Genomic DNA, 17,074 nt, shown 5'->3' with positions numbered 1-17,074 from the left:
TCGACGACGAATTGGAATCCACTTCCTGCAAGATCGCTGCTTCCATCGAACTGGATGAAGCCTTCGCTGCTACCCTTCCGACGAAAATAGTATGTCCTGATCCATTGACCAAAACTTGTACCTCTCTCGATTCCTTTTCCCCGTCTCTTTCCCCTGCGCTAGGGTCTAGAACCCTGCAATGCCACGATACTCCCCTTGTTGTCCCCATCGTCACCGCCCACCCCTTTTCCCAAAAGCCATCCCAAAATATATTCATTTTACCCTTACCCCAACTCTTAACCACTAAAGCCTCTTCATCCAATACCCATCGCAAGTCCAAGCCAAAGCCCAAGCCCACCGTCATTAACCCATTTCCCTATACTTCTCCCAAGCCCATTTCTACTGGGTCTAAAGTCTCTCGCATTGTTGGGCCTCGTTCTCGCGGGCCTTCTAAGCCTAAAAAACATCTCCCACCTACACCCAAGGCCCAAACCATCCCCAGTGGCCCTTTAAGCCATCCATAGTCCAGCAGCGGACCCCTTTATTTGCAGTCTCCCATCTCCAACCCCCAGCCTGATCACAGTTTGTTTTTAACTTCCACTCCCGCCACTTTCTCTGTACCTAGCCTCCCCCCAGCTAACCCCTCAACCAATCTCCCTCCCACCTCTTCCACTAACCTCATCACCCTTAACACTGGTTCTCCCTCTAACCTTTGCGGCATCTCCACACCTTTAAGCCACACCACCTTTCATAAGCCTTTGTCCCCTTCTTCCAACTCCTCCATTGACCCTGATATCTTTGAAACCCCTTCACCGCTCAACTCTCCCCTGTGTGAGCAACCTCTCCCCCCTCCCCAGTAGCGAATATGATGCCCCCTCCCCCATTGTTTATCATGTCTGATTTCTTTATTTGGAATGTCAGGGGCTTAAATTCCCTTGAAAAACAAGCAGATGTCAGGAACACTATACAAAATGCTAAGGTTTCTCTTTGTGCCCTTCTTGAAACTCATGTTCAATTGGATAATGCCCATCGGATTGCTAGGTCTATAGCTCCCTCTTGGTCTTTCATTTCTAACTCCTCCCCTTCTTCCAATGGTCGTATTTGGATTCTTTGGGACCCCTCAAGATTCCAAATCTCCACCCTCTTGTCCTCTCCTCAATTCATGCATCTTAGCATCCTAGATAATCTTTCCTCTCCCTTTCTTCTTACTATCGTCTATGGCCATAATCTCTGTGTTGATCGTCTCCCCCTCTGGGAGGATATTCGTGCCATCTCTTCCTCCGCCTTGGACCTCCCCTGGGTATTGGAGGTGACTTCAACATCGTTAGATCTTCCCTCGAGCGGGTCGGCGGCTCGACCCTAGATCCTGTAGCAATGGATGCCTTCAATTCCTGCCTTGATGACTCGAGCTTAGAGGACCTCCGCTGGTCAGGTCACCCTTTCACTTGGCATAATCGGCGATCCGGTTGTGCCAGGATTGCCTCCAAGATAGACCGCTTCTTAGCGAATTCGTCTTGGCTCTCTTCCTTCCCCTTCTCCCATGCCTCCTTCTCTAATTCTAGTCTTTCTGATCACTCTCCCTGCTTGGTCCAACTCTCACCCCCTTCCTCCTTTGATCCTAAGCCGTTCAAATTTTTTGATATATGGTCTTCTGACCCTTCTTTCCGGCCTTTAGTCCTTAATGCTTGGGCCAAGCCGGTCCAATGTCACTCCCTCCCTCTTGTTGCTTTTGCTCGTAAGCTCCGCAATACTAAGGAAGCCCTCCGGTCGTGGAACTCCTCCTCTTTTGGCAATATAAATTCTAGAATTTCCACTTGACGGTCCAATCTCAAGATCACTCAATCCCTTCTCCAAGATGACCCTTTCAACCCCTCCCTTGCTGAGAATGAGCATTCTCTCTCCTTGGAGCTTTCTTCCCTTCTCTCATCTCAAGAGAGTTTTCTCCGTCAGAAAGCTAGAATCAAATGGCTTGATCTGGGAGACTCCAACTCGGCTTTCTTCCACCGCTCCCTCAAAGCCCGTAACAACTTCAATTCCATCCCCTCCCTCATCACTTCGAATGGCACCCGCATTTCTGACCCCGCCAGCATCAAAGCTGAGATTGTCTCCTTTTTCTCCTCCCTTCTCTCTCCTCCCCTCTCCCCCCCCCCGGCTCCCCCCTTCCCCCCAACCTCATCAACAAAATCATTGACCCCTCTTTTGTCTCCTCTCTCTGTGCTATCCCCTCCAAGGAAGAAATCCTTATTGCTATTCGTTCCCACAAGACGAATAAAGCCCCCGGCCCTGATGGCTTTAGTATGGGTTTCTTCCTTGCTGCTTGGGATTTCATTGAGAATGATCTGGTCCATGCCATCCGTAGCTTCTTCTTTAACCCCTCCCAAATCTTTTCCATCAACCAAACTTTCCTTTGTCTAATTCCCAAAAAGCCAGGAGCTTTTTCCCTCTCCGATTTTCGTCCCATCTCCCTCTGTAACCTCATCTATAAATTTATCTCTAAAATCCTTGCGAATAGGCTCAAAAGGGTCCTTCCTTCCCTTGTGAGTCCTAATCAATTGCCTTCATCTCCGGCCGCAGTATTGCGGACAACATTCTCCTTTGTGCGGAGATTGTTAGGGGCTTTGAGAGATCTTCCCACTCCCCGGCGGCCCTTCTTAAAGTTGATCTCCACAAAGCTTTCGACTCCATTCGATGGGACTTCATTTTTTATGTTCTTTATTCCATGGGCTTCCCTCCCACTTTCGTCCGTTGGATTGAAGCTTGCATTTCCACCCCCCGATTCTCTGTCTTGGCCAATGGCTCCCCGGCCGGATTCTTTCCCTCCCGTGTTGGCATCCGTCAAGGTTGTCCCCTCTCTCCCTTCCTCTTCTCTCTCGCTTTAGAGGTCCTCTCCCGCATCCTCCAAACCAATACCGACCATCTCCTCATTTCCCCCATCCCTAAGTGTAAGTCCCTAAACCTCACTCATCTTGCCTTTGCAGATGATCTCATGATTTTCTCTAAAGCGGACCATCTTTCTATATCCTCCATCCTCTCGGCCCTTTCGATCTTCGAATCCCTTTCTGGCCTCAGGGTCAATCTCGGTAAATCCACCATTTTCCTTTCCGGTATCTCTGATCAGCTTCGAGCCTCTCTCCTCCAGCTCTCAGGCTTCTCGCCTGGCTCCTTCCCTGTGGTCTATCTTGGTCTCCCTCTCATCCCGGGAAGGCTCACTCGCCACCACTGTCTTCCTATACTTGACAACATTCGCAAGAAATTGCAACTTTGGAAAGGAAAACTCTTATCCTTTGTTGGCCGAGTGACCCTCATTCGTTCTGTGCTCCAGTCCTCCTATCTCTACTGGTGCGGTATATTCTCCTTCCCCAAAGCCACCATCCATGCAATGGAATCCTTATTCTGTGCCTTCCTTTGGAAAGGGCAGGAAGTCTCTAGATTCATTCGTCCTGTGAATTGGGCTTCCATCTGTCGTCCTACCTCTGAAGGGGGCCTGGGCATCCGTCGGATTTCTGACGTAAATTTGGCTTGTCTCTTCAAACTTATTTGGAAAATTGCCTCAAAGCATGATTCTATTTGGGTTAGGTGGGTCTATTCTTACCTTCTTCGGGCGGATTCCTTTTGGACTGTTCCTTTGCCCTCAAATCCTTCTTGGGTTTGGAGGAAAATTCTTCTCCTCCGCCCCCGAGCTATCTCTGCCATCTCTATCTCCATCTTTAATGGTTCTTCCACTTCCTTTTGGCTTGACCCGTGGCACCCGATGGGCATTCTCTACAATCACTTTGGTCCCCGCACCGTCTATGACTCCCGCATCCCCAAATCCACCCCTTTGTCGGCTTTCATCTCTAATGGTTTATGGATTCCCTCCCCCCTTCACTTGCTCACACAGGTTTGGAGTTCCCTTCCCCCTCTCTCCAACTCCCCCCATGACCTCACCATTTGGCTTCCGTCCCCAACCAAATCCTTCTCCACGTCTTCGGCATGGAACCTCCTTCGGCCCCATAACCCCAAACCTCCCTGGCCCCCCTTGGTCTGGTTCAAAGGCTACATCCCCCGCCACTCCCTTACCCTTTGGAGAGCCCTCAACCTTGCTCTTCCCACCCAAGCATTCCTCTCTGACCGCCACATCCCTGTTAACCCAAACTGCATCCTCTGCTGGTCCGCTGTGGAAAACCTTGAGCACCTCTTCTTTTGCTGCCCTTTCTCCAGATCTATCTGGGGAAAAGCCCTTTCCTTCATATGGCCCCGTTCGAGACGTTCCTTCGGATTTGGTCGAGATTGGTCTTGGATTTTGAGAAATTTTTCAGGCTCCTCCATTTGCGATCGGATTGGTAAGCTAGTGTTTTGTGCCCTATCCACCACCTTTGGTGGGAGTGCAATCTCCGGAGATGGACCTCCAAATCTCGCTCCAAATCTCGCTCGTTTGACCAGATTTGGAATGCCATCTTCTTTGATGTTTCTTCTAGATTGGTAGCTATCCCCCACCCCCCGGTCGATGATACCCCAAGGAACAGGCTTATTGTTGTCTCCTGAGGTCTTAGTTCTTCCCTCCGATCTTCTCCTTAAAGACCTTGTATTCCTCTTTGCTTTAATATAATTATTTATTCATCCAAAAAAAAAACAGTAGTATTTAGATTTAAAGTTAGAAAATCATTTCCATATTTCTTCTCTTTCGTGAAGGTAGAGGTTTCACAATGACAGAAACACCTAAGAACAGAGATGAGAAGTTCATTAACAGAAATACAATTAATAGGAGCCCAGTGAGCCACAGTTTTAGTCTACATGGGTTTAAACTCCATTGTTCAACACCTTGATTTACAACACCGATGATTGACCGTGGACAATAGAAGAAGAATGAACCAAAAGTGTTGATTCACTGTAAGGGAAAAAATGCTGAAGCAAACATATTTTCACATGACAGTGATAAACTGGAAATTCCATAGCAACTTAAAACCCACGAAAATAACATGTAATTATGATCTCCCATGTGGTTTCATAGATAAGCTTCCAACTCAACCCAGCAACCAAAAGATGACAGAAATCAAAACTCTTACGTGAACGAAATCTAGTCAATCTAAACAAAAAATAATGAGAACCATCGACATCTATTTCCACCCCCACCCTTAAAAATATGTAAGCACTCAAAAGCAAGAGATACAAGTGACAGAAAATAACATGTAATTATGATCTCCGATGTGGTTTCATGGATGAGCTTGCCAGCAACCAAAAGATGACAGAAATCTATACTCTTACGTGAAAGAAATCTAGTCAATCTAAACAAAAATAATGAGAACCACCTACATCTATTTCCACCCCCACCCATAAAATATGTAAGCACTCAAAAGCAAGAGATACAAGTGCCAGTAAAATCACGGGGAAAAACAAGCCTAGGTACATCAGCAAAAACTCGAGTCCTATCCATATAATTTAAGGTAGTTTCCTGTTATATCTGGAACTCTGTCGCTGGGTTAATTCCAAGTATCGGCATTTTATTGCCCAATACTCGGTCTTGCACCTTGCAAATACAGTATCAGTTGTGTGGTTACTTAAAGAGGTCCAAAAATGAACATTCTAAAAGAAATTAAGGGCAAATCCATCCAATACTGCTAACCAGACACTAATGATCTGACACAGAATTGGATTCTCCTATTGCCAATAACCATTCAGAAACCTTGTTTTAGAACCATGGTTGCAAATATTGGCACCATAATTTTAAAAGAAAAATAAGAAGGGGGAAAGAAAGGCAACAAGCATAAGATTGTAGATAAAGTTGCATCTGGCAATTTTTTTATTTTGGAGTTGATGTGGAGCCCACGAACAAACAACAGAAATCATGATCCATTGAAACATGTCCGAGGCAGCTTATATTACTTGCTTTAGGGACCTCCAGCAGAAAATGACCAAAATCTTATAAAATAACAACTGAGGAAAGATACTCCAAAAAATATCTGTTATTTTTTCAACTTCAACCCATGTTTCCCACAACCCAGTTCTTTAGACTTTTGCAGAATTGTCCAGTCTGAGCTTTTTCAGATTGCCCGGCTCCAGCTTTCGCTTCTGTAGCTGCTGTTCAGTTCTTACCACACCTGTCACATCTACAGTTTTCCTTTTCCACCTTGTTGGTTCTTACAGCTTATTTTCAGCAGTCTTCATTAGTGCTTGCAAGGAAGCCTACTTGGGTAATCCTTTGTTCATTTTTAGTATATTGCAATTAGACTTTTGCAGATTGTCCAGTCTTAGCTGTTTTCAGATTGCCCAGCTCCAGCTTTGGCTTCTGTAGCTGCTGTTCAGTTCTTACCTCACCTGTCACCTCTACAGTTTTCATTTTCCACATTGTTGGTGCTTACAGCTTATTTTCTGCAGTCTTCATTAGTGCTTGCGAGGAAGCCCATTTGGGTAATCCTCTTGTTCATTTTTAGTATAGTGTAATTTCTCTTGTTCTCAGAACAACAGTAATTTCATTATTTTGAATCTGCCACATACTTGGCATTGGAGCTAGGGATCAAATCTAGTAATTGATCATTGTATTCTTATTTTGGGCTATGTAAAACTAATTTTGGCTAAAGCCCACCTCATCTTACTCTCTGCTTTCAGTTGTAATCTAAGCCTCCCAGCTGTACATTAAACCCCACTAAGTCAACTATTGGTTTCAAATTTAATCACTCTACATTGATTTTCAATAAAAGCCAGCTACTTTCTAATTTTAAGTGGCAGTAGTAGTTCTATTGAAGGCCAATGCCTCCATATGAAGCCACATGCTAGTCTTTTTGAAAAATTAAAATGCAAATGAAAAAAGTGTTTTCTGCAATTTGTTCGAATCTTCACCAACCCCAGAAGGGCGTAACGCTTTCTGAACCCAGTCAGAATGAACAGAAGTCCAGAGATCCAAGTGTTATGCTTGGTAGATTACCTTCTCTCATCATTCCTTGTTCCCCTTCCCCACGCTCAAAACTATTAAAAAAAATAATGACAGGAAACAGAGGGCCATAATATGGCCCATCAGTGAATGGAAAGTGGAAACAGATCCATGCAGATACACCAAGAAAAGAGCTAGAAAAGGGAGCACCATCAAATTTGGAATTTCACTATAGTTAACCCATGATAGCTAGAAAAGGGAGCACCATCAAATTTGGACTTTTTTTGCGTTTTGGGATCGGACTCCTTGTCTTTGCATTGTCAAGGGTTTGAAGCAAAACAACATTCCTGAGTTGTCACTTCAGATGAAATATATAAATCAGGATTGTTGTCCTTGCGCTTGTGCAGGTAAGAATTGAAGCATACAAGGTGTTCCTAATCTGTAGCTCGCAATTAAGTAGCACTGGTATGAGGAAATGCTAAGGTCAATTGGACTATTACTAGATGTAAGCGCACTTCCAAACCACAAAAACTCTGTTATGTATTTTTTTTTTATCGTTTGGCTATTGGAACGCACTTGTGACAACAAAAAAGGTATGTAGCTCCAGGATGGTCTGATCAATTGTCCTCACATGGTAAGACATACAAAATTTTAGACCCACAAGATTGGGGTGCCCAAGTGAGTTAGTGTCCGCCTGTACTTATTAACATTTGTGGTGCTGCATGTTTACATGTAAGCTTTAAGTAATACAGCATAATCCATGAAACCACCAACAAGATAACAAGCCTACACTGTGTCTGCTATGCCAGTGTCGATTGATACAGTGCCATTAGTGTTGGGAACACCAAGATTGTGTTGCAACATGCGTTGGGAATACTTTTGGAGATAGGAAGCTTCCTCACTGTGTCAACTTGGAAATACTATAAATCTTTAAAATAATATCCAATTTCCAACTGGAACCCATGCAAGACCTGATTCCCCCCCCCCCACCCCAAAAAAATAAATAAATAAACCACACACAATAATTGAGCAAACTGAAAATTAGCTAGCTGTCAGGAGACTGAAGAGAAAACCAGAACCAAGGAACTGTGAGCTGGTGGGATTCTTCAGCCTATGGTAAACAAGAAACATATCGTCTGCTGGTGGCGGATGCACTTGTTTTGGTTCCCAGATTGTTTTTGGTGTCAAATCTTTTTGCACATTGTTTGTGTTCATAAAAACAGGTCAGGTGTTCATCAAGGAAGACAAGGATGAGCTGATCTGATCCCACTGTGGAGTTCTTTGTCTTAAGGGATCTATAGTCTCGGTCTTAGGTAGTCATAATGAGTCATTTTTTTATTTGTTTATTTAGTACTGTAGGCTGGATGTAGGTCAGTACCGTCCAGTTTAAATTTTTGAATGTTACGTCAGTGTACTAGATGAAATAGGAGTCTCTGTTAGGCAGTACTAACTTAGATCTTGTTTTCAGTAATAGAATTTAAGTTCAGGGTTGGATTTTTGTCCTTAAGAGTGATATTGTCAACCACTCTGCTCAATTTAAATAGGTTTACATGCATACAACCCCCAGCCCCAACACAAAGAGGGGGAGAGAGAGAGAGATAGAGAGTTTATGAGGGTTTTCCTCTACACATTGTTAAATCATTACTCGACCCAATTTGGTATATACAAATGGGGATTCCAGGTGAATTTCCTATCGTCCTGTCTCTTCAAATTTTTTAATCTCAGCAACTGACCAGTTTATTACAGTATCTAAGCAACTGTGGCAGCCCTTGTTCTATCAGGTTTTCTTACTAGTTTGCTTTGATAATTTCCTGAACACAGCTTAGTGTATCTCAGATTTGGCATTCAATTTCCTGAGTAATTGTGTTCTTAAAATCTGATTTCTTAAACTGAGTTTGAGCTGTTGAACTACTACTACAGAATTAGCAGCCCTGTTTCCATAGTAGTAATGGGATTAGCGTAATAAATCTCAGTCTTCTAAGATCTTCTGCAACCAAAGTTTGTAAATTAAGTTATAATAAGAAAGAAGTTTGCAAACAAAAGAAAAATACTACTTTCTAATAGACTATTCCATTCTTTCAAATACAAAAAAAGTGAAATTACCCAAACAAATGAAAAATAATAACAAACAAACAAAGGAAAAAAAGAAGAAAAAAAGAAGAAGAACTGGGCAAGCAACAAACCATCAAATTTGTGAGAGTTGATTTCCCAGCATTAGGAGCTCCAATAATTCCAACAGACAATGACTTCTGATCTTCTTCCTTCACAACCATGTCCTCTTCTTCTACATCATCGGGCTTCTCCAATGCTGCGTGAAGTAAAGCTTTTGCAAGCAAGGTAGCACGACGTTCCTCTTCGTCTTGGACCACTACTTGCGAAATTTGTTTTTTGGATTCAATCCCAAAGATTTTCTGATCAACTCTCATCCTATATGCCTCATTCCACGTAGGCTCTGTTGGAAGTTTATCATCAGAATCTAAACCAGTTGTGGGCATTTCATAGTCACTACTGTTAAAGGCAGGAATTTCATCACTGTCTTCACTGGTGTTGATAGGGTCATCATGTTGAGGCTCGGAACCGTAAAATCGAAAGAGATGGATAGAACTGAGATGATTTTTGTGGGTTAATCTAGAAAGGGTCGAAAGCCCCTTCGAAGCTCTCAAAGCTTTCATATTTCGGCTTCTGAAGGATAAAAAAATGAAGCCCAACAGATACCTCAACACACTACAAAGTTTTGAAGAGATAGACTGATTGAAGGCATTGGATGGAAATTCTTGTAGATTTCCTCTCTTGGGTCTTAACTCTTCCCTCTCTCGTCGGCTGTGGGAGTCCTCAGCAACTGTATGACTGAATCTTCACCCCGTCCTCTCCTCTTCTTCGGTGTTTGAAAAATCTGGAACGCCCTATTTTTCGCGGGTGCAATTATTCGACCTGGTTTGGAATAGTTTCTATTTATCTTTCTAATTCTATATTCTCCTGCGGTCTAAGCAGGATTTCTTTGTTCTGATTATAAGGTTATTGCAAATAAAAATTAAATTGGGTGGAAATTCTCTGAAATAGATTATGAGATGTTTGAATCGAAATTGATTTTTTTTTCCTTTCACTTTTGCCCTTGGTAGACAACTAATTTACGAGGAATTGACGACCTTTATCCTCTTGATCTTGTTGCAGCCAGGTTTGGTCCTCTGCCTAGAGGACTATACTCTCTACACACCTCTCTGTACATGTTTTTGATGAGACCCATCTCTAAGTATGTCAAGGTGGGGTGATGTGGGCTCCTTCTTAAGCATGTGGTTGATGGGTTTGTTTCGGGTTTGAAGGCAGCACAATCCTCTACCCATTAATACCATCACCATTTTCTTTTGTGTATGAGGTTCATCCGAGTCAACTTGTGCTCACCTCGATTACATTCTCAGAGGGAGCTTTGTCGTCCACAAGGTCGAACCCATGACCACTTCACTGAGAAGTATGAATTTTACCACTCTACCAACCCTACATTGACAACACCATCATTGCCACGTATCCTTATGACTTTTCAATATGTTGCCTTGCAAAAGTGACATAAGTTGTATGAAAACCTATCTCTAGAATATGATATATTCCAAATGTTTACCATACTTTGTCAAACATAGCCTTATGACTTTCTTTTTCTTTTTCTTTTTTAATAAAGGGTTTTTTATACATAAGGAAATTGGGGATGGAAGTATTACATATGTTATCGATAAGGATTGAACCCACAACTCTCCAAAGAGTGACACATGTGTCCTTGTAGATCCAACGGCTCTAATCTTTGTCATCCTTGTAATCACAGCCATTGGATCCATCTGGGTCCACACACCACCATCTGGAAGTCACTGCAAGAGAGATACCTATGTGGTTTAAATAAAACTTTCGCCCTCAAATATATGATTGAAACTTTAATCAAGGTTTTCACCAAGAAAAACAAATGGAAATCAAGGTTATCAGGGTAGGGGTTCTCTATCTAGACTTTCGTCGTTAGGAGTTGTTCTCTATTCTAACGTCAAATTTATAGTTGCATGTGTATATTTTTTTCACTCTTCAAATGAGAAAAACAAACTCATTTATTAATTTAATTACATCATAGATGTGTAGATGGTTAAAAGCGAGAGAGACGGTTGGCAGTGTTTGTGAATTTTAAAAGTAACCGCAAGCGCACGGTGTCGTGTAGCTAACGGGTCGATCTCAGGGAGATATGCCACTTAGAATTTGAACTTCTTAATAGTAATGCGAGAGTGGAATGATTCAATTTTTTTGTTAACTAATTAACTAAACTAAACGATCCTAATCTATATATCTAATGCAATCGAATTGAAACGAACAGTAAATTAAACACAATCAATGCATAAATAAAAGACAGGAAAATGCAGATGCAACACCACCCGTCACCAGAAGCGAGAGGCACGACTGTAGGCTTGCTCCGGTTATGTGGTCCGAGATTATGAATGAATAGGCAGAAAGTAAATAACAGAAAGTAAATAACAAAGCAATAAACAAAGCAATAAAAGGAAAAGGAAATAACTAAAATGCGGATGCAACACCACCCGTCACCGGAGGGGGGCAGCAATCGTAGGCTTGCTCCGGTTATGTGGTCCGAGATTATGAATGAATAGGCAGAACAATAAATAATGCTGAAAGTAAATCCTAAATTAAGAATATGGAGGGGTAGATAGAAGCGGGAATGGAGGGAGGAGAGAAGATTAATAAAGAAAAATTACTTACTTGCGAATTGAACAAATGATTCGAATCTCAACCAACCCTAACAACCAGATCTAGATCTAGAATGATCTAAATCTGCAATTGCTAGACCCGAGAGAAAACGAATCTAAAAACTTGAAACTTGAACTTGAAACTTGAACTTGAATTGCATTACATAAAAATTAAATCTAAACATTAATCTAGAAATTTAAAATCTCACAACTGCAAGCAAAGAAAACTAGAGAAAACATAAATAAATTGAAGAGAGAAGAAAGAATGCTTCTATTAAGCTCTAAGACACGTTCTCCTTTTATGGAGTAGGCTCTCCTTTTATAGAGTTTACATGAGATATGAAGCACGGCTGAATTTGAATAAAACTCAGGGTTTCTATCTGACTCATCCAATTAGGGTTTTGACGTACTAATCGCGCCGACTTAGAGAGATCAGATGCATAATCCCACCGTTGGATTTGAGGTTTAAGTAGTCGTGAAGCTCTCCTCCAAAAATCAGCACGATCGGACATCGGATGACCGTTCGATGAAGGGTTTGATCGAAACTGGACTGAGGCATTCAAAAACGGGATTTTTGCTTCATCCTTATCTGAATATAATTATTTTTCCTCTTTTTCTTTCTTTAATCAAATCCTAAATAGAAAATAAGATATTGAGGTATGCAATGACTCTTTTCCATCTGGACTCTCTCAATAATATCTCTCAGAGATTTGATTTAAAATCTCAGCCGTAGATCAAATTTGCCTTCTTTATCTCTTCAATATTTCGGAGTTGGCCCGTAATCACACATCTCTAGCCCATCATGCTCCAGATCAGGCCCATTTTCGCATTTGAGAATTTGAATGGACTTCTTGACGAGTAAAATAGCATGATTCAAGCCCAAAACTCCAAATATTTGCTTAAATCTTGAAAAGTCCTAAAATCTGCAAAAACAACATAAAACCCAAGGTAACTCCATTCTAAGTGTATAAAATGCATGCTTTATGCCTTAAGATTTCACACATAAATGTGTTCATCAGGCAGCATTTACGCATAGCACTAAAGTTGAACCCCTGCATAAAGAGATTTTGACATTCCTAGGCTGTGCTAGTGTTATCAAAAAAATAAAAGAAAAAAAAAACATTTATGCCATTTTCTATGATATCTCCAACTTTTTGAATATCATATGTAATTATTTATATTTTTTTCCTTAATTATTGGGCTAGGTAACCTGTACTATTGTTAAGCATGATCGGAAATTTATTGACTTGTTTCATGATTTAGCATATATGTAGATTATACCATTACATTCTAAAGACGGGAAAACATCATCTTTGTGCACATCTCTCTGCTATGCACAGCTGTGCAATTTTGTACCAAATGTTTGACTAAGAAAACAAAGCAAATACAAGACTATTGAGGATTTTAAAATTTTAAAATTAAGCTTTTAAGTTTAGTATTCTATTTGGTACAAAAGTTCACCGTTGTATAGTAGAGAGATGTACACAGCAAAGGGTTTTTTTCTTCTAGGCTGCATTGGTTTGCAAAAGTGGGGTGAAAAGAAAAAAACATGTGAGCTCCATGTGTAGTGGGGTCAGGGAAAATGAAAGGAAAATTAAGGGTTTTGTGGAAAAGTGATAGTTGTGAGTCTTACATTTTACTTTTCTACATTTTTTCACAAATTCCCACATATTTTGTGGGGTTTTGAAAAAGCTTAAGGTGAGATAGTTAGGTTGCCACCTCCTCAGAGACAAGTTTTTTTGATTGTCTCTCACTTTCCCACCCCAAACAACCAAACAATTTATACTTTGATTGCATTTGTTTGCAAAGGTGGGGAGGGAAAAAAATGGTGAAAAAAAAAACATGTGGGCCTTATGGGTAGTGGGGTGAGGGAGAAAGAAAAGGAAAGGAAATGGTTTGGTGGAAAAGGGATAGAGGGTTTTGTGGAAAAGTGATAGTAGTGGGTTCCACTTTTTATTTTTTCAAACTTTTTTACAAAATTCTACCAAATTTATAGGATTTTAAAAAGCCTTAGGGTGAGAAAGTTGGGTTGCCATTTCTCTCACTTTCCCACTCCAAGCAACCAAACAATATACACGTTTAGGAAAATATAAAAAATTTGTTTTTTTAACAATTTTCCCACTCCACCTTTATTTCAGCAAACAAATGCATCATTTTAAAATTTAAAGGAAAAGTAAGAAAATTTTGCATGTTTCAATAATTTTCCCACCCTACCTTTGTTCCAACAAACAAACGCAACCCTAAAGAATTGTTGCTCTATTATTGTCGAATTTAACTTAAAAGCTCATTCAGTCACAATTTTCGGCCAAAAAAAAAAAAAGGATTTACCCCATTGTTCAACACCTTGATTTACAACACTGATGATTCTTGTTAAGGTAATTATATTACAAATTCTAAAAAATACAAAAAATGAAATTGCAACACAATTGAAAAATGAAAATCCTTAGCTAATCCAAAGAGCTTAATGTTGCAATTGAACAAACCACCAATCAATGAGGTTGAGTCACACTTCAAGTTTTGTCTTTAAAGTAATTGATGCACCCTACTACCAAGGGTTCTTTGCACCACTAAGGGTTCTTCGCACCACTACCTCCAAGATAAAGCAACATCTAACTAGAAGATGAGGTAGTTTTTCTAGTCCCTTCAAGGAGCCAAAAGCTAGAGTACAACACTTACACAAACTCAAAGCAAATACACTTTTAAAATAAGTAACAAATAATATAAGTGTGAGGAGTGTCTCTATTGCACACCACATGCAAGGAAGGGATGGTTGGGTTTATATAGACCCAAACCTCACCTTACACCCATTGAGATTCTCAAGGCAATGAATTGGATTTAATCCATTCAATAACCTTAACCTCATTCATGATAATGTCCATAAATGGTCATGAAATTGAAATGAGGATTAAAGGTTAAGAATTAGAATTCAAGTAAGCCCACCACATCACCATGATCAAGACCTTTAAAACCCATGATCAATGTCATGAAGAGCTTCATAACCAAGGTAAAGAAGAGCCTCATTTACTCATGGGTCCCTTATTACCACCATTACCTCATGGGTCCCACACACTAACAAAACACTTAAATAAAAAAAATACAAAAACTAATTTTAAAACTTAATAAAGATTTAAAAAAAAAAACCTTACATTGATCCGTTGTTCTAAAAATCTAAAGCTTCAATTTGCTAGCCCCAGCCAAAAATCAAGACAGTCTATTTTCTCACACTTCGTTGTTCACATTTTACTGTAAATGCAGAGACTATCCAACCAGTCAAAATACTGAACAAAACTCTATTTAATGTTTTCTTTTTAACTACCAATAGGATTCAGTCCAGAATCCTTTGCAGTTGTTGCACTTGGTTCAATCAATAAGAGTACTGCACACATAATTTCCAAAAACTCTATTCAAACTCTACTGTTTAATTCAAATACAGAGCATATCACCTCTTCCCAACCAATTTCAGCTTTCCTGAACTTGGGTCCGGTAAACTATAGTTTTACTTTTACCAAGACTCTGCTTCCATGTAGGTTTCCCACCTAAGTAAGTTTCATTTGGCCCTCACAACATGTCAAGAGCCACTACTTACGACTCTTCAAGTGAAGTTGGGTCTGAAACAACCATTTGAATGAGATGTGCTACCTCAAAATGACCTGGATTCAAATCTATATCTAATTTCTATTTTGGTGAATTTCGGCAAAATAACCGATATATCGACGAAATTCATGATATATTTTCAATTTTTTCGATATTTTGGAGATTTTTCGCGATTCTATATCAGAATCTTTGAAGTCAATAGACAATCTTACCAATTATGTCCTAATTATTCAAGCCTCAAAAGGCAATGTACCAAATGTGGTTAGTGAGGAGAATTTACGTATAATAATTCTTGGAAATAATTCAAATTATAAAGACATTTTATAGTAAAATCTTCAAGATAACGAGCAATCTTACCAATTATATTCAAATAATTTAGACCTTAAAAGTAAACGTGCCAAATGTGGTTAGTGAAGAGTATATACATCAACAAATTTATGGAAACAATTTAAATTATAAAGGAATCCTATGATGAAATCTTCAAGGTCAACATTAATCTTTCAAACTATGTCCGAATGATTTAGGCCTTACAAGGTAACATGTTAAATGTAACTAAAAATGATAATTTAAATGGAATAATTTATAAGAAATAATTCAAATTTATTAAATATTGGGATCAAATTAAGGTACACCAAATTTGACCAAAAATACTCCCTAAAATGGGGTCGAAATCTGCATATTTTTAGGTAAATTCTTGCCGAAATTTCAGTGAGATTTCGCCAGTTCACCCGATTCGCCAAGTAGCGAACCGGTGAACTGGAACGAAAAAATCGCAGCTTGCTTCATTCAATATGGGCTTCCAAAGTTTTGTAGTTCCCTTTCGGTTCGCCGTTCCTCTTTTTTATTTTTCTTTCTTGAATCTTCTTGTGTTTTTTTCCAGCCGCTTTAGTAGATATACCCATTTGGAACTGAAAAATGAGTTCAGGTGAGAGTAAACGCAGGGAGTCTATTTGAAAATTTGAAAAAAATTAAGTGAGGTTTGATAAAAAAATTAAAGAAACAAATTATACTTTTCTTCATCCCATGAGCAAAATGACAACCTCTTTTTGACATTTTTGCCGCCATGTTTCCATTTCCACGTGGCGGTGCCATGAGGGTGATCTCAAGAAAAAGTCACTTTTGGAAAGCATTCGCCAACTCATTTATTCGAAGTTCATTGAACTAGGTTAAAACAAGATGCATCAAAACGGAAGGTTCATTCCGGTTTGGTGGTTCAAGAAAATATGAGATAACATAAGGCCCTTAGTTCCTGGATGTGGTGAGCTGAGATCCGATTTGAGAAGTAGCTTTTCGGGCGCTTTTTGATCCATCATGTCGTGGACGATAACTTAAAGTCTTAAACCATCAAAACTGTTTTTTGAACGTGCTCAATTAATGCGTTGACGGTTATGTAGTAAGTCGCAACTTTTACGTAACCCGAGACGCCACCCAACATTCGCCCAACAACATAACATTATGAGGAAGGTAGCACGTTGCATTTATAGCAGGCGTTGATCCAAAATGATCTGGTGCGTCCATTCAAAAATTACCATGGTATAAATTAAGTGCCTACGTCTTCACCAGTTCTTATTTTTACCTCCCAATCGTTGATTTTCTCTTTTACTCTTTTATAGAACTTTGTCTTTTATGATTGTTGCCTCTATTTCATTGGCAAGCTCTCCCAAGTACAATTCCCATGTTTTTTTTTTTTTTTTTTTGTAAATCCAATTCCCATGTTATTAAGATGACTGTTACTCTTTGTTTTTGATAACAAGACTACTAAGGAAAGGGCGCCTAGGACAAAGAGAAAAGAATTTAAAACCAAGGAGCAGATCCCGAGGGCATCTTCCCAACCTCCCTAATGAGTCCTAAGAATCCGCAAGGATACAATGGACAAAGGCAAAACGCCAATTTGGTTGATCCCAGTCTTGTTATTCACTGTTCATAA

The 17,074-nt window shown here is 40.1% G+C and overlaps 1 protein-coding gene across 1 annotated transcript in view; it reads right to left on the bottom strand.

The window, feature by feature from the left end:
* LOC149006026 (GTP-binding protein ERG-like) overlaps positions 1-9,749 on the bottom strand; it is a 48,574-nt gene extending 38,825 nt beyond the window's left edge. Inside the window, exon 1 of the mRNA XM_089169602.1 lies at positions 9,010-9,749. Within this exon, the coding sequence (XP_089025728.1) occupies positions 9,010-9,498 (489 nt within the window). The 5' untranslated portion in view covers positions 9,499-9,749. The remainder of the gene's footprint in view (positions 1-9,009) is intronic.
* Between the last annotated feature and the right edge of the window lie 7,325 nt (positions 9,750-17,074).

Source organism: Hakea prostrata, chromosome 9 (assembly GCF_041222555.1).
Source record: "Hakea prostrata isolate BN-2017 chromosome 9, UWA_Hpros_2, whole genome shotgun sequence".
In the NCBI taxonomy this organism is placed as follows: Eukaryota; Viridiplantae; Streptophyta; class Magnoliopsida; order Proteales; family Proteaceae; genus Hakea; species Hakea prostrata.
This window is presented reverse-complemented; position numbering and strand designations above follow the sequence as displayed.